Source organism: Mustela nivalis (assembly GCF_964662115.1).
Source record: "Mustela nivalis genome assembly, chromosome: 16".
In the NCBI taxonomy this organism is placed as follows: domain Eukaryota; kingdom Metazoa; phylum Chordata; class Mammalia; order Carnivora; family Mustelidae; genus Mustela; species Mustela nivalis.
This window is the reverse complement of record NC_139035.1, coordinates 54282452-54307579: the sequence shown is the minus strand read 5'-3', so window position 1 is coordinate 54307579 and position 25128 is coordinate 54282452. Positions and strand designations below refer to the sequence as shown.

The 25128-nt window shown below is 37.2% G+C and overlaps 1 protein-coding gene across 1 annotated transcript in view; it reads left to right on the top strand.

The window, feature by feature from the left end:
- Positions 1-25128, top strand: part of USH2A (usherin) — a gene marked incomplete at its 5' end in the record, with an annotated part of 618561 nt that overhangs the window by 122610 nt on the left and 470823 nt on the right. The window contains 2 exons of the mRNA XM_082703057.1: positions 2767-2911; positions 15960-16190. Coding sequence (XP_082559183.1) covers positions 2767-2911; positions 15960-16190 — 376 coding nt within the window. The remainder of the gene's footprint in view (positions 1-2766; positions 2912-15959; positions 16191-25128) is intronic.

The window sequence follows — 25128 nt, the reverse complement described above, 5'->3', positions numbered from 1 at the left end:
TTTTAAAGAGCTTGACAAATATTAGATCCTATTAGTGATTATTATTAGTGAGATAAGACTACATTAAACTTTTAAAAAGATAATTTTGTCATTCAGTGGAGCAGGAAAATATTGCTTTTTTATTAGTGACAAAAATTATGTATATGCACATTTTTGTTTAAAAGTCCTTTCTTTGTGGCCAAGTTGAAATAAGGATATAGATATGTCACTTTTTCTCTTTCTTATGCTTTCTCTCCCCTACATATATCCATCTACCTAGTCATATAGTCAAGAAAGTGAAATCATGAGTGGCAGTCAAAATCTTCACCTTCTCAATAATTAAATTTGTATCCACAGTGACCTCAGTGTGTCTTATTCTAAGCTTGGTTAAAAAAAAAAAATAGCCAAAATTTCTAGGGAAGGCCTACTGTAAAATAATTGTTACAGAAACTTTGACTAAGAATGGTGCAAGGAAATATATAGAAGTGGGGATATTATCGGGGTAGGATTTCAGGCTTCTGTGGAGTTCTATCTACTTCCTCAAAGATTTATCCCAAAGAAAATTTTTAATTAAGTTGGTCCTTTAAGTCTTAAAAAATGACTATATATACAATAAACACAAAGTTTATTTGAGTGATTATTTTATGTGCCCAAGCTTTAAGGTAAATGTCTTTTTTAAAATCATGTGATTTCTAACAACTATATGTAGAGAAATAGAAGTCCATCAAAATTAGTATTAATCTACATTTTCTATTTCTTGTAGTATTTCTTTTTGTGTTCTTGTTCCACGGAATAGTTTGTTCGAAAAATGACCCAACATCCTAAAAGAAATAGGGAATACTTCATTTTGATTTTTGTGTGTGTGTGTTTGAGTATAGTTGATACAATATTACATTAGTTTCAGGTGTACAAGAAAATGATTCAACTTCTCTATATGTTACATTATGTTAACCGTAAAGTAGCTACCATCTGTCACCACGCAATGCTGTTACAATACCATTAAGCATATTCTCTTTGCTGTGCCTTTTATTCCCATGTTTTATGGGTTCCATAACTCGAAGCCTGTGTCTCCCATGTTGTCCATCCCTCCACCCTTTCTCTTTGGCAACTATCAGTTTGTTCTCTGTATTTGCAGGTCTGATTTTGCTTTTTGTTTGTTCTTTATTCATTTTTTTTTTTTTAGATTCCACATATAAGCGAAATCATATAGTATTTGTCTTTCTCAGACTGACTTATTTTACTTTGCATAATATCCTCTAGGTCCATCAATGTTGTCATAAATGTCAGGATTTCATTCCTTTTTATGGCTGTATAATATTCTGCTATATATTTTTACTACATTTTCCTTAAAATAAGAACCACTTTATTATATTTTATGTGGAAAACAATTTTACTTTCTAAAAATCTACATTAATCCCACATAGGTTGTTCTAAATGGGATAAATTTTATAGCAATATTCAATAAATTTTACTCACTTCAAAGTTTTACTTTTTGTGGAAAAATTAAAGTCACATTGAACAGAACAGAAAATTTTATATCCTCAGTCCCTCAATAACAACTTTAGAATTAGAAACATAAAGTACTTACAATTTGGTGTTTGATGTTTTTCTGACTTCTAATTGTAGTAGTAAGGAAATAGTACCAAAGTTTTAAATTATTCCTAGATTTTTATAATCTTTGAAATCACCTTTATTTCTGAAAAATGTTTTATAAATTATATAGCTTATATTCCATGCACACTGTTTCCTAGAACTACTCATTTAGGTCATGAAATTTTGAAGTGAATACCCAGGCAAATATTCCCAATGAATTTTATCTTATTTCTATAGTGAAAATATCTAGAAACTTACTTCAAATGTTACTAACCTTTACAGTTACCTGCATTTATATTTATGGAAGATTATTTGATATGAATGTATATCAACATCCCTTAGAAAAAAAAAAAGTTTTATACTAATGCTTAGTGTCATACTCTTCGTTTCAATGACTTTTATCCTGAATATAATTTCCAGTGCTTTCTGTATCTATAAACTAAGTAAACTTACATGGTTGCTTTTGATCATTTCTAGTTATAATGATGGGACGAATGCTCAGTGATAGTTGTTTAATTATTTGTTTATAGACTATGGAGTTTCTCTCCTTTGCTCAAATCTGCTATTCTCATTTGAAATGACATGATAAAGACAAAGTTTCAGAAAATGAAACTGTTTGATCTAATCTGCATATGCTTATTTATATAAGAAAGATAATTGAGAATTGACCTCATGTGGATGCTCAGTAATGTGTTTTCTTGTTTTCCTTTTTCTTTTGTGGCTTTTTTCTTTCAAGAAAATGATGGAATTGATTTAACATAGTGATGTTTTTCTGTACTAGCTCCACAAATAACATGTGGGCATTTCTATGCGGGTTTAGTTTGGGCCAAGCCCCATGGTTTTATTTGGACTTTTTCATGATAACAATGACAATGTCGCCATCCTTTATCTCTAGCATTGGTGACAATAACCATACCACCACGCTGCTTTATGAGGCAATAACTTGGTTTCCTCATTTATCCACTCAGGAACTGGATTATTACCTCATAAAACAGTGTGATTGTACAATTATCAATTAAATCCTAGCTTGTTGAAATTCTTAAAAAAAAAATCCCTTTCCTAATAGCGGTTGGCAATGATTCCTCTATCTGAATTCATAGAACATGACTGGATTCATGGATTCTTGACTGCCAAGGTTATGTTTCTCACACTGTTTATCTATTATTTGATTTTTTTTTTTTTTTTGCCTTAAAGGTGTTGTACACTGCTAAATCCCAAGAACTGTCTTACATTGTAAAAGAACTAAAACCTTATAGGATATACAACTTTACTATTTCTCTCTGCAATTCAGTTGGTTGTGTAACCAGCGCATCAGGATCAGGACAGACATTAGCAGCAGGTAAGCAAGTTCTAATGGACATGAAAAATTTATCTTTATAAACCAACACTTCTAAAGCTCAATACCTTCTCTAGTTTGGACTTAATACTTGTCTTCTCTGGTTCCTCCTGCTCCTCAATCACTAACTCTGATTGCTACCTATGTTGATATTTTTAAACAAACAAAAAGTAAGTAAATGAGCTGAAGTTTAAGCCGTGGGAGCCCTGAGTTGCACCTGTGCCATAATAAGAAATATAATTAGATGCAGAGCAACACCAGGGCTCAGCAACCACCCTACCTTCCAGTGTTGTTCTGACCGTTAGAAGTATTCAGATGGCTTCTTAGGAAAGCTCAGAATGCTTCTTCGTGGCCCTTTTTGTGGCTACCTACCCTCATGCCTACCCTCTGGGACTGAAGGCAGTCATCTGGGAATTACAAGGTTGCCCTGATGTTATATTTTGCCTTTATTGGATAGGCAATAGTGTAATAAATAATTATTTTGTTATTAGTAAGAAGCTCCTAAGTCTGTGAAATTAAAAAAAAAAAAAAGACTGGTTATCGGGTTAGATCTTAGTAGGAAATGGTTTGTATCGATTTCACTTAGAGCAAACTAGATTCATACAAACTTGATCACTAACACTAACACCTACATAACTCAGTCACTCCACAGTTAGTATATTTTCAAATCAGTTTTTCTGTTGGCAATCAAACAAGGCTTGGTGCTCCTTAAGAAAATGTCTAGATATGAGAAGGTTAAGAGACTCCGAGATGAATGACAGATATTATGCAAACCTATCTAGCTATAAAAATATTCCCTATACCTTTTCCCTAACTGTATTCAGGTCCAATTCTACTGTTTTGTTTTGCCTTGCTTTAGTTCTGGAAAAACTTGTTTGGCTCAAATGATTTCATCCAAGTAATTTTGTTTCCTCAAATTTTCCACCAATGAGAATGACTCCCCAATTCTAAGGAACTATGTTTTATTACCTCTACAACTGAACTCTTTGTGTTTTTTTTTATATTTATATGTATTTCATATGTATGCATACATTTATGGCATACCTAGATTGTACAAAATACCATTCTCCTGTAACACTGTTTATTTATTTATTTTTATATATTAGATTATGAGAGGGTTACTGAATGTGAATAATAGAGGCAGGCTCCTTGTGTCCTTTTGGAAAAATTATGTAGTTTGGGGCTACGGAACAAAAAAGAGGAATCTATTTTACAGGCTGGAGAAAAGCAAAAATAGAAACAACACAAGTTGAGAACTGACCTGAGTTATAGTAGAAAATAGAGTGATCACGTGAGTGGGCAGAACTGAAATCAAGACTTCCAGGGTTGTAAAGTACATAAAAGTCATCTGTGTGGGGCACCTGGGTGGCTCCATTGGTTGAGGATGGGACTCTTGATCTTGACTTGGGTTGTGATCTCTGGGTCATGGGATCGAGCCTGGCACTGGGCTCCGTGCTCAGTGCCAAATCTGCTTCTTCCTCTCCCTCTGCACCTCCCTCCATTGTCTCTTTTTCTCTCCCAAATTAATAAATAATGGAATCTTCAAAACAAAAGCCATCCGGTATGACTTTCTAACCAATAATAGTATGTTCTGTGTAACATTCTTCCCAAGTGTTTATCCAACTCAAGTTTGATACCTTTAGTGGTAGGAGAGCTACCACTTCTCAGGCAAATCCATGTTTAGAGACCTCTTTCAAAGGGTGATTTCTTACATTGATCCAGAATATCTCTCTGGGACCTCTATTCAACAGCTGGGGCTGTCCTCAGTCTAATTCATCTTCCTCATGACATCACTTCCAATAATATTTTTAGTAACTAGTTCTCCCTCAAGTCTCTCCCTCGCTGCAAACCACTGCATCTACTGTCTGCACCGCACGTGCCATAGTTTCTACCGCTAGTACAAGCACTCTCCTCTAGATGAGATTCAGTCTGTCCTTTCATGCAAAATGCAGAGACTGGATGGGCCCTGTGGATGGGAAGAGAAAAGCAGGATAAATGTCTATGGAACAGATCCTGCCCGGTCAACACACCAGTGATAACGAGTGTGTGTTAACAGCATCCACCTTGAAATTGTAGTAATTGGTTTCTGTGGCATGGAAGATACCGTAGCTGAGGGCTCTGTGAAGCTCCCATTTTAGCTACTGGTGAGCATACTGAAGGCCACTCCTGTCCACTGGAAAAGTAGTGAAGTGAAACTAATCTAAGTTTTCTGAATTCTGACTCTTTATCCTTGGAAGATAGAACTTGGAAACTTCTCATAGTCTCTGAAAGGCATGAGATGCACAAATTAATCAACTTTTAAAAAATAAGAGCTTATTCATATATTTAGGGGAAGCATGATAATCCAGGATGCCAGGGTTTAAATTTGGGGTTCTGCCGTACACGAGCTCTATGACCTCGAGTAAATTATGTGACTCATGTGGCTTGATTTTCCAACTCAAAAATAAGGATAACTTATTTTACAGGGTTCATGAAGATTAAGAAATGTAAATATTGAATGCAGTGCCCAGCCCAAAGTAAATCTTCAGTAAAAAGTATTATTTTTTTAAAAGATTTTATTTATTCATTTAACAAAGAGAAAGCACAAGTAGGCATAAAGACAGGCAGAGAAAGAGGGGGAAGCAGGCTCCCTGCTGAGCAGAGAGCCTGATGAGGGGCTCAATCCAAGGACTCTGAGACCGTGACCTGAGTTAAGGGCAGAGGCCTAACCCACTGAGCCACCCAGGTGCCCCAAATGCTTTCATTTCTGAAGGAAAAGAGATTTTAGTATTCTCCTAGGAAAATGTTTATTTCTTAATCCTGTAATACATTTGGTCAGAACTCTGATTCTTCTTCTGCCAAGCACAATTTTTTGTTTTATCATAAAACAAAAAAATGACAAAAGTACAGCAAAATAATTTTTGCTTGCCATTTGATTTATTTTAAAAGACATCATTTTTTTTGGCATGGAGAGTATTGAGATCAGTAATAATGAACTTACCTCTTTTGTTGGAATATAAGGAAAAGTCCAGCAATTACAGATCCAATATCTTTCTTACCAGACTTATGTTTCATAAATATAAGTTTTCTTCTAAGATTTTCTTAAGATTAAACATCTGGATATAACTCGCAGATCCTAAGTCATAGAAAGAAACAAAGGGAAGGTCGATCCCTTCGAAGAGTCAACAGGTTGGCTGTCGGGAAGAAATCAATGTTGTCTTGCAGTTTTGGGGTTCTTCCTGCCCTGTTTCTTCCAGTCATCAAACTGCAATTAGGAGGGGATATATTACTGCAACGAATTCTAATGGTTGTGTGAGGAATTAACTCCTCAGGAAAACGCAGTTCACAGGAATTTATTATGGGAGATTGAAAGGCGCTGGTGACCATTCAAAAACTTTGGAAAAGGGCACCAGAAGTTAGTGGTAGTGTTCAGCCTTTCCAAAGCCTTGAGACATGAAAGCATGTTTCCTCCTTAACTCTCAGTCACAGAAATCAAAAAGATACTTGTAAAGATTGATCTGACTTTCATTAGAAAACTTGAGAATTACAATTTGCTCTTGTTTTAAGTATTTTTTCAGTGAGAGATGTGGTTAGAATTGGTGCATTGCATCCAGAGAGTATTGTGTTAGGATCGTGCCAGTGACAAACCCTAGAACTGATCTGCGGGGAGGTGTATCCCTAGGAGCTGCTGTGTTTTTCTCTGTAACAAAGTCTCCAAGCAGGTCTTTGGTGGCTCAGGAGCTGCTTCTGGATGTCTGAGGGTAATGTACACATGGCCCCAGGCCCGTGAGAGCCCCTGCTGGTTTTTGTTTTTGTTTTAATTTGAGACTACCCTTTCAATGTTAGGAAATTGGTGTGCTTCCACACTTTGTGAATTCGGCATACTTTAAACCTTTCTTTTTTTTTTTTTTTTTTTTTTACTTTAAACCTTTCTTAAGAGAAATTCCTTCTGGAGCTCCATCCCTGGGCGAACAATGTGGCATCTCCTTTGCCTGTCATAAATTGACCTTTAGACAACCAGCTTAGAAGTGCCCATCTCCCATTAAGCAAGTAATTAGAGGTGCATTAAGGTTTTTCTCTGAATCCAAAGTAAAATGTATAGGCTGTTTGCAGCTCAGTTGAAAACACACATTGTTTGCATGCAGGTACATGAGTCTTTTCATTGTGAATAGGACCCAGAGTGATTAAACAAGCACTCTTAATATGTTAATTTATAATTTTAATTACAACAATCTTGTATATATAGTCATTAGTGAATACTAATATAAATATTTTTCTATCTTTTTATTCATAATGCATAAACCAATCATCCCGTTACTTCTCTGAGGTTGCCTGTTTTTGTTTCATAATACAATCTTTGTTCTTAGTTATGAATGCATTTTGTTCGTTCCTGTCTTGAATAATCCCTCATTAAGCTAGTCACTTTCTGCTCCGTACTAAAAAGGAAAAATTATCATGCAAATGTGGCATGCCGTATTAAAAAGCACATTACCAAACACTTTTGTTGCTGTCCTTCAATTAGTTTCCCTTCTTTGAATTTAATTCCATTTGTTGTTAAACTACCGACTTGATGTATGGACTCATGAATCTGAAGCTGCTGCCAAGAAAGTGGGGGAAAAAAAATCAAAGCCTCCTCGAAGAGCTGCAGAGGCGAGCTGAAATGAATTTGCTTCACCTTTGACAAGAACACTTGAACAGCACTGGAATCCTCTGATGATTCAACTTGGCTAATTATCCGATTATTTATTTCAAGAATAAAGGCACTGTTTTACAATTAGAGAAGTAGAAAGCAATCTGAGAAATTTGGTCGCGACAGATGACTTAAGTAACTTCTAAGATAAACAGTATCTGTGCAAACTTGTCTCGCTGAGTGCTTCCCGGGCTGCAGTGCTGTGTCTCGGCGTCGGTGAAATCCGGGTATGCCGAGGGGTTTTTTGTTTGTTTGTTTGTTTGCTTTGCTCTTTCGACGACAGAAATTATTTTACACTTTTTAACCAACATGTCAAATTTCTGTGGCTCTGAAGCAATGTTTAAGTTGTATGTCTCTTGATGAAAAGCTTTTGGTTCAAAGCAATACTTTTTAATTGCCTAATGATATAAGTCAGTTCTTAGGAAAGAACCGCACATTTAGGAGTTCATTTGCAATATAACTGAAAAATTCATTGCATCGCAGTAAAACAATTTACTGTTAATTACAAGGAGAAGAATTTGCTGTAGCATGCCCACAGATTGCCATGAATCATGCAGCACTCCTAGAGATTTATAACAGATGTGTAAGTGGGATGAATTAGCAGGGTTTAATAACAGAGACACAAATCATGCAGACTTCAAGGAGCTTTAATTGATATACTAGAATGTGACGGGCATGAATCACTCAGCCATTCAACAGCACTGTAACATATGGTCAGCTCAATATGCTGCATCTTAAATCGGTTGGTGAGTCGTTGGTTGTCCCATATGGTGGAAGCAATATATTTTTCATGATTAAAAAAAATACATCCATTTTTTTAAAGAAATATGATTGCAAAGCATGTTTGTTATTGAACAGTCATCTGAATGCCAAACTGGGTTTTTTAATGATTTTTTTTTTTTTTAAACATGGCCACTTCCCAAAATAAATAGCAGCTACTACTTGTAATACCAGATCGCTGGAGGCAATATCAGGACCAAATTGGTGCTTGTTGGCACACTTGATCCCCAGCAAAGCCTATGGAAGAGCGCAGCGGATGATAACTCTGATTGTCAGGGAAATCCTTCAGACTCCGGCTAAGCAAACAAAATGAAAGGAATGATGTCACTTTCAGAGAAGTTCAGGAATGCCCAGATTTGCAAAGAGCATAAAATGAATTGAATGAGAGACCCTTACCCAGTAGGGTAGGAAAGGGGCTGTGGTAATACAGTTAATGCATCATGTAGCAATTGGGATGTAGCATTTTATACTACCCTCTTAATGAAATGCTCCGTCCTTCAGGAACATTCTAAAAGGACTCCTGGCTGACTATTACAGAGACGGTAGTACCAGTTCCATGTTATCCTTGAACAATTGTTTCAGTGTATGGAAACAGACATGCTCATGCAGAGATCTAGAACTGGTGGCACGCAAAAAACCCTTTTTACTGAAACTGGGATCTGGTAGCTCTCAGCAAAGCTTTTGCGGCGTTAGTAAATCTGACAGACTTGAAAAAGGAATATTGCAGCCTTAGAACGGTGGCTGCCAGAATTTAATGTCAACAATTAAAATTTATTTTGATCCTTACCTACTGTTTATTACTGTTTGTATACACAACAGACCTTACTAATACAGAGATGCTCTATTAGATGGAATTACCATCTGTTCGGAGTGAAACGCTGGCATCTGTCTTAGATGCTAAAACTAAAATGATATTATTTCTAACAAAACAAAATTAACTGCTTTCTGCTCCCCAACTTTAATTCTGAATGTGCAGATGCACTCAAGGAAAAGGCTTGTTGATGAGACACGTAATGACCTCTGTCTCTAGGTCTGCATTCAGATACGTGACTTTACTACGGGCTCTGCTGGCCTTTTGGGCATGCCGAAATCATATTTTTTAAAACAGTCTTTGAGCTTTGTAATGTGTTATTATCGACAGAAAGGTGTTAAAACAATAAGACTGGAATATGTAAAAATCATCTGGATCAGAGAGTATGTAAAATATTTTGGTAGATCTACCTTAAAGAAGTACAAGGAAAGCAATTAAGTAAGCAAAACTCATCTGAACAAAATTGCCATAGGTCCCACAGTGACACCTTTAGGAAAATATAAACTGTATCTTCTCTGTTAGACTATTTTTAATTTTCTCCTACACTGACATATATAAAAGATTTATGTCTAGCCCCCTTTCCTTTTCTTTTTTAAAGCCTAACTATCCTATTAACAAAGGTCTCTAGCTTTTTGAAGTTGGAGAAGTTGGAGTATCAAGGACAATGGTAGTTCCATACTGATATCAGATCGGTGATGCTAATTTCTGAGAAGCCAAACTTCAGTTCTACAGATCACAAAATAATAAATTGTGTCACACCAGCATTTAGCGCATGTACACAGTGCATTAACTGTAACTGTAGTACATTTATTTGTGCTAGAGGAGACTTGAAAATGATTAAAAAATCAATACTTTGCTGTCAGAGAAGCAAGTGTTACGATGCATTTAAGTAGTTAATTGCATAAGCCCCATAAAAGCTTCAAGTTTGGGTAGCAAGGATGCCATAATTACAGTCCAAGCAGCTACCTTTTATTAATGGCGGACTTAAGGGGACAGTGCTCGCTGTCCTCGCTGGGGCTGCTTCCTGTGCAGCTCAGAGAGCGCGGGTCCCTTCCTCTGCACACCTAGGACGCTTGTTATGTGCAAGTTATTGATGATCACCAGAACAACAGCTGGGAAAGGTAGTGTTGATTCCCCAGTGAGGCGATTTCCCTTAAATTCTCTGAAAGCAGTGTTTTCCAGCCTTTCTCTGTGTCCTAGAACACATGGAGAAATCATAATATTTGCCATGCTGGGGTAAAGGAACAGGTGGCTCAGAGCTGAAGGGGGTAAGCTCGCTGGCTTCCTGGAGGGCTGAGACAATCCCTGTGTCCAAAGTCCAACATCCCCCTTCTTGTTTCTCACTGAGAAGCAGTGCTTGAAAAGGTTCAGTCAGAGAAATTTGAAACCAGAAGACATAATCGGGTCTACTGTGCTCTTCAACAGATGAGGCCCTGAGGACCAGAGAGGCCAACTTCTGGAAGAGCCCTGTTCCATAACCGGGGACCTAAGGAGCCAGTCTAGAAGTCAGCTCTCTCCTTCCCACATTGGGTCCATTGTACGTTGTCTCTCGCGGAGGAGACTACTAGTAAACCAAGAAGGAGGACGTGATAAAGTAGATTTTGTTCTTGTTTCTCCAGTCAGAGATTAGACGGGGAACAAGTCCACGCTGTCTAATTTCTGAGGTTCTGAGGGGAGAATCTTCTCTCCTCTTCTGGGCACTGACTGGAGACCAGTTGCAGTACAGTGGTGGTCAATCAAGAAATCATGGCTTCCTGGCCTGGCTCTCTTAGTTAAGTCCTGACCCCAGTGCCCTTCCACAGACATTCTGGCCTAGCGGTGTTTGGGCAAATTGCAATTCTCGTGACAGTTTTGCATTTCTGAGGAAAAGTCAAAATCATGTCCTATTGCCAAAGTGCCTGACGATGGCTTGCGTTAGTCTGCTCCCCACATAGGCCTGAAACGTAAAAAGGCTGTTCATTCCTTGATTTCTGTCTCTGTAATAGAAAGTTGACGTTGTTTTAAGATATTGACACTGCCTTGTAGTGTTCACAGGCAACAGACTCTTGCTTGAAAACAAATAAGGAGATTTGATTTTAAAGACTTGCCGTCAATGAGAGCTTCTGCTCATTTAGCCTTCCGTTCTTATCCTATGACACTCAAACTCCACGCTACATAAATTTTGCACATGTAAATTTATGCATTATGATATGCTATTAATCAGATTATAAAGTAATAAATGCTGCATAAAGAAGAATGTCTATTATCAGAGCTTTGTATAAAACCATATTTATAAATAGAAGAGCTAGGCTGGGAACTGGATACAAAGCAATTGCAGAAAATACAAAAACATCGTAATTTTATTCTAAGTAGAAACAGACTGTATGTTGTTATTCTTTGCAATGATGGATATTGAAGATCCATTTTCTGCTTTACAGCTGTAAGAGGATTTTCTGAGTTAATACAGATTTTTAATGTGGATGAATTATATCCTTTTATAATATGTGATATGAAAGATGTGTTATTGGCTAATAATAATAGTGTCTTGTGTTTGTACAGAAATTTGCTTTGCAAAACCTAACACAATTATATATACTGTTTTTTTCTTTCTTTTTTTATAATTATGTTCAGTTAACAACACACACACACACACACACACACACACATATATATATATATTTTTTTTAAAGCAGTTATTGCCAAGGTATTCCACTGAAAATTTATTCTTATGTTGTAGATGGGAAAACTGAGGCATATGTAAGTTTTAAGTGATTTTCCTAAGTCATGCAGAATTGGAAATTAAAAGGTAAAATATAATCTCTGAAAGACTACAGAGTCCTTTCAATTACTCTATGTTGTCTCTTAATTCACTGTTCCATGATTAACAAGTTTATAGCTATAATCCCTTTACTTTGATAGTCTGAGAAATAATCCTTGATTCGTCCTGTCTGTTGGTGAGTCTATATTTGTGTGAGTGTGTTTAATAGTTCAGGAATATCTGTTTTCCTTTTCATCATTTTACGTGTGTGTGTGTGTGTGTGTGTGTGTGTGTCTGTGTGTGACCAGTCTAGTTTAATTGATTGAAAATTCCCCCTCTGGTCTTAGGGGAACTCTGAAGATAATGACTCAGTAGGGTGCTCACCCTTTCAAACAGGCTGGGTTGAGTCCTCTAAGTGAAACGACAACATACCAGCTGGAAGGTTGTTTGGGTTTTTTTTAAGCAAGAGAATAAAAAAATATACTCTAATTTGACTCATTCTCTGTAGTTGACTTCCTAAGAATAGTCTAATTGCTTGGTGGAATAACTCCCCTGTGAATTTAGAAGTGTTCCACTACTTGTTAGAATTTCAACAGTCAACATTAATTGTAGTGGATTCTCAGTGAAAGTACCCTTATTGGTTATAATCATTTTGCCAAATAAAAAAAAAAAAAAGTGCACTCTCACTTTTAGAAGATATTTAAAAAAAAAAACTATTGAGTTGCTGGAATTCCTTTTGTTTTGTTTGACTCTGAATTTATGTTCTTGATTATATAAGCGAATTTTGGATTATGCTATCAATGGGGTAAGGGATTCTGAATACTAGAGTGGTACAAAACCTCACCATGATCCCTAACTAGCTGGATGGTTGGAGTAAAGAAATACCAAATGTCAAGGAGATGGGACTTTGAAGAAGAGGCTGATTTTAAGCAAGGATAATACTCTTCAGTTCTTTAGTGGTACAGGAGGTATGCTCCTAATTTCTCTAAATATTTAGTTAAAAATGGAAATCCTATTCTCAGTGTACCAAATATGTATAGTTCGTGATTCTTTAGGTCTTTGCTAACTAGTCACAATAGTCATTTATGGCTATTTAATCTTAAAATAAAATCTATTAAAGTTAAATAGAATTTCAATTTACATTTCTCAGTGTCATTAGCCACATATCAAGAGCTTGGTTTTTTTTTTTAACATTTTATTTATTTATTTGACAGACAGAGATCATAAGTAGGCAGAGAGGCAGACAGAGAGAGAGAGCGGGAAGCATGCTCCCTGCCAAGAAGAGAGCCCGATGTGGGCTCGATCTCAGGACTCTGAGATCATGACCTGAGCTGAAGGCAGAAGCCTAACCCTCTGAGCCACCCAGGTGCCCCAAGAGCTTGTTATCCATATGTGGCTAATGCCTATGATATCAGACAATACAGATCTAGAACATTTCCACCATTAGAGAAAGTCCCACTGGATATCATTGGAATAGATGGTATCTTTTCAAATTAAAATGTCAAATCCTTTTGTCCCAGAGCCCTAGGGAATTGTATGTGTACTATAGAAAATAGAATAGTTTCAAATCCCTCTTTTGTACTTTTATGTATTTATTTTAAGGATTTATCTATTTACTTGAGAGAGAGCATCTCAAGCTGACTCCCCACCAAGTGCAGAGCCCAATGTTAGGCTCGATCTGTGGACTCTGTGATCATGACTTGAGGCTGAACTCGTGTTGGATGCTCAACTAACTGAGCCACCCAGGCACCCTTCTTTTGTGTTTTTAAATAGCAAGTTTTGGACAATAAAAAATTATGTAATTGATTCCCGAACCCAGAACTCAAGAATTTTTGACAATCCTTCTTCCCTTGTTAAACTCGTAGCCAATACTGAAATTTCAATACAAGAATGGAATTCCAAACACTGAAGAGAAACTTGAGGGGAGAAGAAATTTCTAGATCATCAGTTTTTATTTTGTTTTGGATTATTTTCAAGATGAGGCATAACTTGCAGAGTGAAATCTTTGAGAACCCACCATTTACTAATTTTTGGTAAGGAATGCTAAAGGAAATCATGCATAAAATTTACAGAGTCATACATATATAAACATAAAAACATCACATGGTTTGCAGTGGCAGAAGATGAACAGAATTGTTAATTATCTTTCTAAGTTGAGGGACATTTTGCTCAGTGCCCTCTTCTTTACAAAAAGTTAAAATAGAATCACAATTAATTGTTTCCCTTTGGAAAGCTGGCCAGGCTTTCTAGAAAGTAACAGATAGTACTTGTTCTAAGCTGTTTTTATTTTTTTTTAAGAATTTTATTTATTTATTTGACAGAGAGAGATCACAAGTAGGCAGAGAGGCAGGCAGAAAGAGAAGAAGGGAAGCAGGCCCCTGCTGAGCAGAGAGCCCGATGTGGGACTCGATCCCAGGACTCTGAGACCATGACCCGAGCCGAAGGCAGTGGCTTAACCCACTGAGCCACCCAGGCGCCCTGTTCTAAGCTGTTTTAAGGTGAATTGTTTTTCATTAAGGATATCAGTTCTTGCATTCATATCATTTTAATTTGTGTTTATTGAAACAGGGAACAGCTTTGTGTGCAAAAGTCTGTGTTAATTACAGGTGTAAACTAAGAGTCCACAGCTTTGGTTAAAACCCTTAAAAAGTAGGCTTGGTGATAATAACCTTTGTTCTTTTCTTTGCTTGTACCTCTGAAATGCAACAAACCCACTTAGAGTGGGAATGAATCCAAGCCTACACACTCAACTGTTTAAGAAGAAAAATCAGGAGGGCTCTTTATGTAATGAACACTGGGTACTATATGCAAGTGATGAATTGCTAAATTCTACCCCTGAAACTAATAATACGGTATATGTTAACTAACTTGAATTTAAATAAAAATAAAAGAAGAAAAATTAAAGCAAAACTTTATTTTTATTAACTCAGTTGTTACCCTGATCCCCCTTGCAACAAGTTGTAGGGAAAATCTCTATCTCTGTTACTCACTCCTGGAGTTTCCCAGAAGCCTCCAGAGAATTGCCAGGGTCCCAGGACTACGAAGTATGCCAAGGCCTCAGTGTGTGCTTGGGCACTGGACATTCACTGCTGCTAGGCACAGTCCCTGGAGGTATTGTGGTCACTTTAGGGCCCAGAGGGGCTGCCCTGAGTCTGTTGTATCTGGACCAGAGTTCGTAAACCCCTGAGCTCACGGGCTCTTTTTTGTTCATGTGGAGGCTCTGCTTGGCTTTCAGAGTGGTTTCGCTTATTTGTTTTCATTTAAACTAGTTGCTAAGCTTCAAAAATCAGAAAAATTATACACAAAATGACTATTTTTAGTCAAGTAAAGGATTTGGCAACTTTGGGTCATTGTTCCTGCATTATCTGTTGGCTGGCACCAACTAGTGACTATTCATCCTGGCCCCAAACTTCTCAGACCCCACACTCCCTCTTGTCTCACGAATTAGACCACTTCAGTTGTTTCTTTTATTTTACTGGCATCTGTAAATTGCAGCCATAAGTCGAAGCCATGTTTAGATGAGGGATTTTGACTCTTGGGATCAAAAGCTGGTAGTCATAGCTAGTCATAGACTACGGGTGGTAGTCATGGCTAGTCATAGACTGCCCATTTCATGAGGGATCTTCTGAGTGAGGTAGTGTCCACTCAGGCAAGGGAATTTCTCCAGAAAAGGGGCAACTATGAGCCGTTGGAGATAAACGGACACACTGCACCATTGCAGTGCCAGTTTAGTAAAGGGAATCTGAGTGGGGCACCAGCAGACTCTAATAAGAAATATCTTTTCCTGAGTGAGGAAGAGTCGAGAAATTATTTGCAAGAGGACATTTTATTCAATCCTCAAAGTTTTATGATACCTTTTTGTTCATGGTGTTTAGTTACATTTAAGATAAGCTCTATAGTGTCTTCCGTTCCTAGAGCCACGTAAAGACTTGAGACCACAACTGATTTGATCTTGAGTGTGATGTACACAAGTGTGTGTGTACCTGTGTGTGAAAAACTGTGTCTGGAGACAAAGCTCTGTTCTTGAATGTAACAAATGTTTTTTGATATTTAGCGCCAACCCAACTAAGGCCTCCTGTGGTGGAAGGAATCAACAGCACAACCATCCGTGTTAGATGGCTCCCACCCGAAGAACTCAATGGCCCCTCTCCTGTGTATCAGCTGGAAAGGAGAGAGTCATCTCTTCCAGCTCCCACGGCCATGATGATGAAAGGAGTTCGTTTCATAGGGAATGGATATTATAAATTTCCCAGTTCCACACATCCGGTCAATACGGACTTTACCGGTAAGTGTTTTGGACATCACTATTGAATAGGTACTAAGCTCCGAGGTGTTTCTTATTTTTTTGATATCCCTTCAGAGTGAATTGTCCACAGAAATACTAATTCAGACCTTTTATAACGTCATCATGATTGTGTCAACTTGTCCATCTTTTGTGGGTATTCTATGTGGGGAGACATGGGTGAGTAGAGGAAAGAAAAGAAAAATATAGATGTAGGAAGGTCACCTTTATTTGATCAAAGTATATGCTGGAAGTGACCCTCAGGCACCATTTACCAGAATGTGTTCCTCAGAATACTTTACCTGCTCTATGGAAAAAAGAAGAGTTCTGCAGATAGATGAGTTTGAGAAATGCCCTGTGCTGTGGAGAGTCTCAGTATATATCAGGTTATTAAAACCTCTAAAAGCAATTATAAGAAAGCTACTTTGCTTAGCTCAGTATGCCTAATCCTTATTTGTTGCTTTTTTGAAGCATTAAACTATCAGTAGGGTTTTTTGTTTGTTTGTTTGTTTTTTTGTTTTTGTTTTTGTTTTGGAGAGCATTAGGGGAAAAACTAATTTGGGAGAAATATAGCTTCTGTGGGTACGTTGGCAGTATGGGTGAGTGAGTGCTCGCTTTGGGCACATACAAAAAACACCTCAGAAATCAACAAAAATAATATTTTCACACGATATATTTTTAAAAATGAAAATCAACACCAAAAATTTCCCAATAAAATGGCAGAATTTTAAATGAAGACAGGCTCTATCCCTCACTTGCGGGGCTCTGTAACCTGCCTCATTTGCTTCATCCAACTCCTTGTCTTGCTGGTCCTACAATATTCTGGAAGTCCTGCTACCTTTCCAAGTTAGAGTTCCTAAAAACACTTTTTGCGTTTTTAGAAATTGCAGAAAGCTGTAACTATTTAAGTTACATACATCACTTCCCAATTTTCTTTTTTTTTTTTTTTTTTTTTTTCCAATTTTCAAATATATATATATAAAGTTTAAGATACCTATGGTTCTGTAAATGCATAATGATATTCATTTGATCCCAGAGAAAATCATTCTGGAACAAATAGTCTTGAAAATGTTGCATGTGTTGAGGACGATGAAGTAGAATTTGAACCATAAAACGCGGCTCAAATATTATTGCTTTATTTTTAATTTAAAATAGTTAATAGTTTGCTTTGAAGTGAGGTTGGCTGCTGATAGATACTTGTAATGAATGACGTCCTAGCAGAGATACACTGAGTGAATGCTTAGCTTAGCTAGTGGCTTGGTACCTTGAAATGGCCATTGAGTATTAGATATTCAGCCACTGAGCAATCTTAAAATGTTCAACTTGTGCTTAATATTTGTAAATGTCAAAGAAAAGAGAAAAGAAGAGAAGAAAACAGATATGTGGAAAAGAAAGTTAAAAAGCCTCCGGACACAAAGTTAAAAGGCCTTTTCTCAAATGGAAAGAGAAATCGCCTTCCTGGTCCAGCGTTTGGCTCGCGATGTGTTTCTTCGAGGAAATAGCATTTGTTTCCATTCAGCGGAATATTTCTGCTACAAGCGTGTCTGCTCAGATTTGCTGGCCAGCCAGCAGACAGATTTCTGATGGGATCACCTACTGTTGTTGCAATGAAAGATAGAGTGGCCCGTCCACCGTTAATAAATTTAGTCGTCTGCACGCTCTCCCTAGCCGGCCTTATACTCTGAGGTACAAGGGCTAGGGGCAGATGTAGCATCTGGGAAATTTTCCAAATTCCTCTTTAAAAAAGTTAGGCCATAAACACCGGCCTCACTAAGCAGGATCCTTCTGTCTATAACAAAGCCTCCAGCTGCACAGAAAATGTGTTTGGAGTACACGTCGTTTGAAGGACAAGGCAGGGAGATCACACTTTTGGCTTGAACTGCTCCCTGGAGGTTTGGTGATTCCCAGAGAATAAGAAGTTCTTCTGCATTCAGGCACGTTCTGGGGCATTACTAGCTCCTTTTTATTAGCGGCTTTGCCTTACTTTGAAGGTTCTCTTTAACTTTTAAACTGGGTCTGCATCAAATCATTGGTTTGACCCTTTGGTGCAACTGGCCGGGTTGGTTGAATAATTGCCCTGGGCTGAGCCATGGTTAAATGAAGTTCACCCAATTCATAAGCTAGAACAACTTTACAGACCCAGTGCAATAGCTTTCTTGAAACTTGCATCGATCCTAAGCAGAGAGGTACATGTATAATTAGCATCTACTCCTTGTTTTACTTAAATAATTTCTCATTCCAACCTTCCACAGGCTTGTAGGTAGGAATTTTTACTGTCTGAGGACAGAGGAAGTGAGACTCAGGTCCCATAGCTAAGTTCACGGTTGAAATGTGAATGGGAAGCTTCCAATTCAAATGTTGGTGCTTTGCCACAGATGGGGAAGGCACATAGGTGGACAGTCCTTGGGAAGTTGTAGAATAAGATCTAAAAGTAATCAATGAGGTTGGGAGGTGATACAATTATCATTCAACTGTTCCTTATCCAACACCATGAAACTTCTTTAGATTTTTCAGTTGATGGCTTTTCAGGTATAGGTAGTAAAGAGGGTTGGCCTTACATGTTCACTTGCATCCCCAAAGCTATCTAGGGATCCCTTTTTTTTTCTACAGCAATTTATTCCCAAATGTTCCTAGAAGCTTGATGTTTAATGTCTAAATGAAATTATTTTAAATGGGCTGAAGTACTATGTGTCAAATGGTTTTATCAACTCACATTTCTTGATATTTCATGCAGTTTTTTATGTTCTGAGGCAAATTTAAAGAGCAAATTTTAGAAATCTCTAAAATGATTAATTATATTTAATAAGTGAATAATTATAAGAGTTAAGATCTGCTTTTATTTTGAATTTTTCATTTTAAAATATCAAACTCTAACTAGAAGGACTCCCAAAATATGAATGGGTATATCTAGTAATATTCAAAGACAAAATATACCATATTGTGTATTATTATACATATGCTATATATATATATAAATTAATCAGATTTCACCCATTGATGAAAAGACTAATAAATACATTCATAGCATGTTCCACAGTCATGAACAATGTATTGAAAGTTTCAATATAAATGATCTCAGTATTAAGTTCAAGATAGGAATCTCCTATATAACTTACTCCTCTTCCATATTTGCTTTAAATGTTTTTATCTCATATGATTTAATGAAAACAATTCAAAAATATGACCATATGCTTTAATATGTTGCTTAATATCATAAATTACTTAACTTTATATTGTAAATGGACTCTAATCAAAATTTAACTCTGAGTAGAAAACTTAACCAGATACAGCTTTGTTAGGATCTCTCTTTGGTCTCTTTTCCCTTTGGAGACAGTGTTCTTTCAAAGGTCTAATCTTCAGGAAGGGTATATTATCAGTCATTTACATCATAGTATAAATTTAAAGTCGGATATTAACTTCCCACTTCTCTATGGTTAAGACTGAGTGTTTTAGCAGCAAACTAATAAGTTTCAGATCTAGGTCCCATTGTTTATTAGCTAAATGTAATTAAACAAACCACTTAATCATTTTTGTGGCTTTGTTTCCTTTTCTTTTAAAAGTGGTGTAATAAAACTGCTTACAGTACTCATATCTAGAAGTAGGTGAGGATGAAAGGCAATAGCCCCCCCTAGGGAACCCTGTGGAGTATCTGTCACATAGATTACTTAGAGGTCATTAAACTCTAGCTATGAACTCTTAGTCATATAACAAATGTTTGTTAAGTGTTTACTAGGGGACAGGAGCTTGTCTGAAATTTATAAAACCCATCTTATCTTAATTCATCTGTTGCTACACATAATGTCAGGTGTGTGTGCCTAAATGTTCTGTTTAGGGTATGAGTAATATGCAGCTTCTATAGTAAGATGTGTTATTTAACTTTGTTATTAAAATAGTTAAATTAATCTACCTAGTTTTGAAACGTTGGATAAACAATTTTTCTGTGGGTCTAATCATGTCCGTCTATTAAATTGAGGATTGTGCTAGATGATCAATGCCTCTAACTTCTAAAATTCCAAATCAATGAATATAGCCTATATACATAGCTTCAAAAATTGAAAATAGAAGCTATTACTGTGATTTTAAAAACAACTTGATTTTCAAGTAAATTGTTCAGTTATTTTTTTTCATATAATATGTTTACAATTTAAGATTAACATAAAGTTATTTTTCTCTTTTAGTCTGAGGGGATGTATTAATTTATAGAGATAATTTAAATGACATGGAGAGGAATACTCAATATAGAAATGGATATTCAATTCTTGGTTTATGTCAGAGCATACAAAGAAGCAGCAAATTCAATAGAAGTTCATAATATTATAACTAGAAAATCATGTAAACACTCATTATAAAATATTCTTCTAGTCACATGGGGTTAATAGTACTTTCTCCTTCCAGAACAGGAGTAGCAAATAGAACGTTCCCTACTGCAGCTGGACAGGGTGATCATTGCGTCTTTACAGGGGAGGAAAAATGCTCTTTTTTTTTCAGGAACGCAGAGTAAATCCACTTGATTTACACAAAGAATTTAGTCTTTCTCATGTAATGCTACTAATCCAAAAGGAACCTGGTAAAAACAGCAAAGTACTGCTCAGATTGGCATTCCAAAGGTGACCCTCTCTCTCCTTGTCACTTCTTCTTCCTATTAGTGAAAACAGGTCCATGATCATTTGGGGGAAGATTTGACTATTGTAGTATCCAGATGCCAATCACACCAGCCTTTTAAACTGCTTTTACTGGTGACCCTGCCCAGAAATCAGGAACTGCCTTTGGGGAGATCTTTGTAGCAAGCCACTGGGGAGATGAGCATACATGTGCACCTGGATGTAATTCCCTTTTATTTGTCTTCACGAGAAATGTGATTACTGATGTTGAATATCTTGCAGATGAGAACTCTGTACACCTTCTTCATAATAATGCTGTTCAAGGACACTAAATGATTGTCATACATTTTTGTCTCCTAGTATTTGCCTTCCCTAAAATGACTGAACGCGAATGCTTTAGGAAACAGAAATGCCATTAATTACTGACCTGTAGAAAGAGAAATGCAAGTCCCTGAATCAATATTCCTTAAAAGCATACATATTTTATATGTATTTTTACTCTATGATATATATGCTTTATTATTATTTATTATTTCTAGTGAGCTGGGACATTTAAACACTTCATTAAAGGAAAGCTGATTATAAGCAGGTATAGGGAAACTTCAGATAGACTAATTAGTGAAAGCATATTAATTCTGACTTTCAACACCCATGGTACCCAGTATTTATTGTCATCTGACTGGGAGCAAATCCTTTTGCCAGAAAATGCTTTAAAAAAAAAAAAAAAAAGCAACAACAACGCCAACAAAATAAATAAAATGCTAAGTAATTACAAGTCATATTTAAACCACAAGTTTTATTTTACCTGATTTTGATCTTTTTCATAGTTATTGAGAAACAAATACATGCCTTGACTATATGGCCCAGCTATTTGATGAACAGGCAGTCTTGATATGGAAAAATAAAGACAAGAGTATGTGTGTCTCTGGTTGTGACAGAATCAGAAGAGAGTGTGAATATCTGGTTGGTTGTGTCTGTGTGGACTGGTAGGGTCAGGATCCAAATGCTTACCTTCTGAGAACCACAGAAGTCAGACTAACCCATGGTGACAAGGGACATTAAGAAGTAAGGGTTAAAATAGTTTTGTTTTTACTGCCTTTCATGGAGATGTGTAAAGATCTTATCATTGGAGGGAAAGGACCCTGTTTGTCCTCATTCACCAAACTCATCATCAAGGCCAGTTTAGGAAGACTGCATGTGTCTTAACCCTTGTATTCTTTCAGAGTGATACATTTTGAAGCCCAATTCTATCAGGTTGCCTTATGTTTGAAATGTTAATGGTGGGGTGGGTGTGGGAGTCATTTCAGTTTCACTTTTGAATTTTAGCTCGGATTTCACACAAGAATCATTTCAGCACATGACCTTTTCTTTCACCAGTTTGCTCTTGCTCAGGTGGTGAAATTGAATGAAATTGCGAAGTTTCTCTTTGCCTGAAGAACCCTCTTCCTGCCCCGTCTTTTAACTTTTACAGTATCAATCTAGAGCAGGAGGTTACCAAGTTCTCCTTTAAAATGTCCAGACATTAAATACTGTCTACTTTGCAATCCGTGAGGTCTCTGTCCCAGTGTCTGAGCTCGGCATGGTGATGTGAAAACAGCCATAGGTGATAAAGAAACAAGTAAGAGTAGCCTAGTCTTTGGGGTAAAAACACTTTATTTACAAAAAAAGACATCATACTAGTGGTTTGCCCATTTTTGGTTAAGGGTCCAGTCTTCGTTTCTTGAATCAATATATAATTTCATCATTAACAATACATTTTTCTTTCTTCTGATCTAATGCCAAGAACCCTAAAGATCAGGGTGCCTGAGTGGCTCAGTCAGTTAGGTGTCTGTCTTCCACTTAGGTCATGATCCAGGAGTCCAGGGATCAAGCCCCACTTTGGACTCCCTGCAGGGAGTCTGCTTCTGTCTTCTGTCCCTCTCCCTCCTCATGTTTTCTGTCTCTTTCTCAAATAAATAAATCTTAAAAACAAAACAAAACAAACAAACAAACAAAAATCCCTAAAGGTGAGTACAGGGTAGCTCAGAAAAAAGAAACAGGAGAGAACTAACACAACAAAATAGACAGCAATGCTTGATAAATGAAAATATCTTGAAACAGCATCTAGGTTTTCCCAGGAGGGATTTTTGTATTCAGCAAACCAAGTCAGCATTGACCATGCCAACAGGATAGAATAATACTTATATTTGGTGCAAACTGTTTCTATTAGTCGATAACCCTTTGAATTAACTTTAAGGGGTCTGTTTTCCTTCTCTGCTACACTCACACCAAAATGTATGGTCATCTGCTATACACAGTGCACATTTGTTCCCACATTCTCAAACCCCCCATGTCCACTATGTCCCCAGGTTTTCTATGTGGTCTAACATTTACCTACTTAAATTGTCCAATGTCTTTCTCTTAGAATATGTTAGCCATCTAAAAATCTTCCTTAAGCTTCTTTGTTAAAGAAAAAAAAAATCTTCATCTCTTAATGACATTCAGCATCAATATAATAAAGATTAATTTTAGTTTCCTTTCATCCTTACTTAAATGGGTAGAAAGAGGAACATTGAGCAGAAAAAGAATCATAATGGTCAACATTGACAGAGAAACTAGCCCCTATGAAACAATTGAATAAAATGAATTATTTTGTATATATTTTTTTGGAAAAAAATGAAAGATATTTAAGGATATGTATTTACTGTTATGTTATATGTGTTGGGAGAAGTATAACACCTACAGAAGAGTATAGATTAATTTCTACTCAGATTAGATTTCAAATAATACCAATGCCAAAATACCCTATCTTTTAAAAACTATGTTCTAGTATTCTGAAGAAATGTCTTGTGAAATCGTGCACCAGAAGTTCCATGTGACTGGGGCAATCAAGTGCAGTTATGTAGACCACGTTTAAGTTCTACACATTGAAGAAAGCTCGCAAACATAGCCCTCAGATGTCTGGAGATTCAAGAAGGAAAACCCAGGGAACACCTGGGTGGCTCAGTCAGTGAAGCATCTGGCTCTTGATTTTGGCTCAGGTCATGATCTCAGGGTCATGGGTTCAAGTTCTAGGTTGGTCTCATGGTTCAGCAGGGAGTCTGCTTGAGATACTCTCTCCCTCTCCCGTTGCCCCTCCCCCACCGTGTTCACACATGTGTGCACTGTCTTTCTCTTAAGTAAATCTTAAGAAAAAAAAAAAAAAAGAAGGGAACTCAGTTACATACATTTTCTTGACTGAAGAGCAGCCTCAGTTTGAAAGTTCTTTGACTTTAAGTACAAAAAAAAGAGGCATAAGGAGGAAGGAGGGGAACAACCCCCTTCATAGACATTCAGGTCGCGTAAGTCTCTGGCAGTGGTGGCCATGTCATCCTCACAAAGGGAGTCCTGGGAGAATTTTGTAAAGGAAAAATAGGGATTCGTGGGAAGTTTGTGGGAATGAATGATATAAAGATCTTCTCTCCCATACAGGCAGAAAATTGGAAAAGAATCAAATGCCCCCTTGGGGCGCCTGGGTGGCTCAGTGGGTTAAGCTTCTGGGCTCAGTCATGATCTCGGGGTCCTAGGATCGAGCCCCACATTGGGCTCTGTGCTCAGTGGGAAGACTTTTTCCCCCTCTCTCTGTCTGCCTCTCTGCCTACTTATGATCTCTCTCTCTGTCAAATAAATAAATAAAATCTTTTAAAAAATTAAAAAAAAAAAAAAGAATCAGCTGCCCCTTTCTTGGCTTCTACCTTCTTCATTCTTCTCCCCTGAAATCTGTTCCCTCTTCTGTGCTTACCACGGTGTATACCAAAGTGAATATTATTAATTGTCTGAGATAGAAACCTGGGAAGTTTCTTGAATATGACTTCTCTCTCCCTTTCGAACAACCCATCAATTGTTCCTCCTTTGAACATTCTTCCTCCAATACGTCTCTTGGAACCATCCACTGGTCCTATAGCTACTCCCTAATCCAGGTCTGTGTTGGGGGTGTCCATACCCACAGTTTCACTCTTATCTAGACTGTTCTTCTAACCATTGACCTGTCTTGCCTTTTTCTTGCTTACAACTTTTCAGTAGTTCCCCATGGAGATGTCTTGCATGAACTCTTTCCTGCTTATCTTTGCATCCATACGCTTCTTGGTTTCCTCTTCCATCCATACAACTCCTGGTTTCCTCTCTGGCTCTATGACTGCCTTTTATTCCCTGCTGTATGAATGTACCTCACTGACTTAGATGCCCGGGTCTTAGAACAGATCCATGCCTTTGCCTGCAATGCCCTCCCCTACTTGCAAGGGATTCTCTTCCTTCCCAGACCAATTCCTTCCCATCATTAAAATGTCAGCTGAGCTGTTCCTCCAAACAGCCTCCACTGTCCC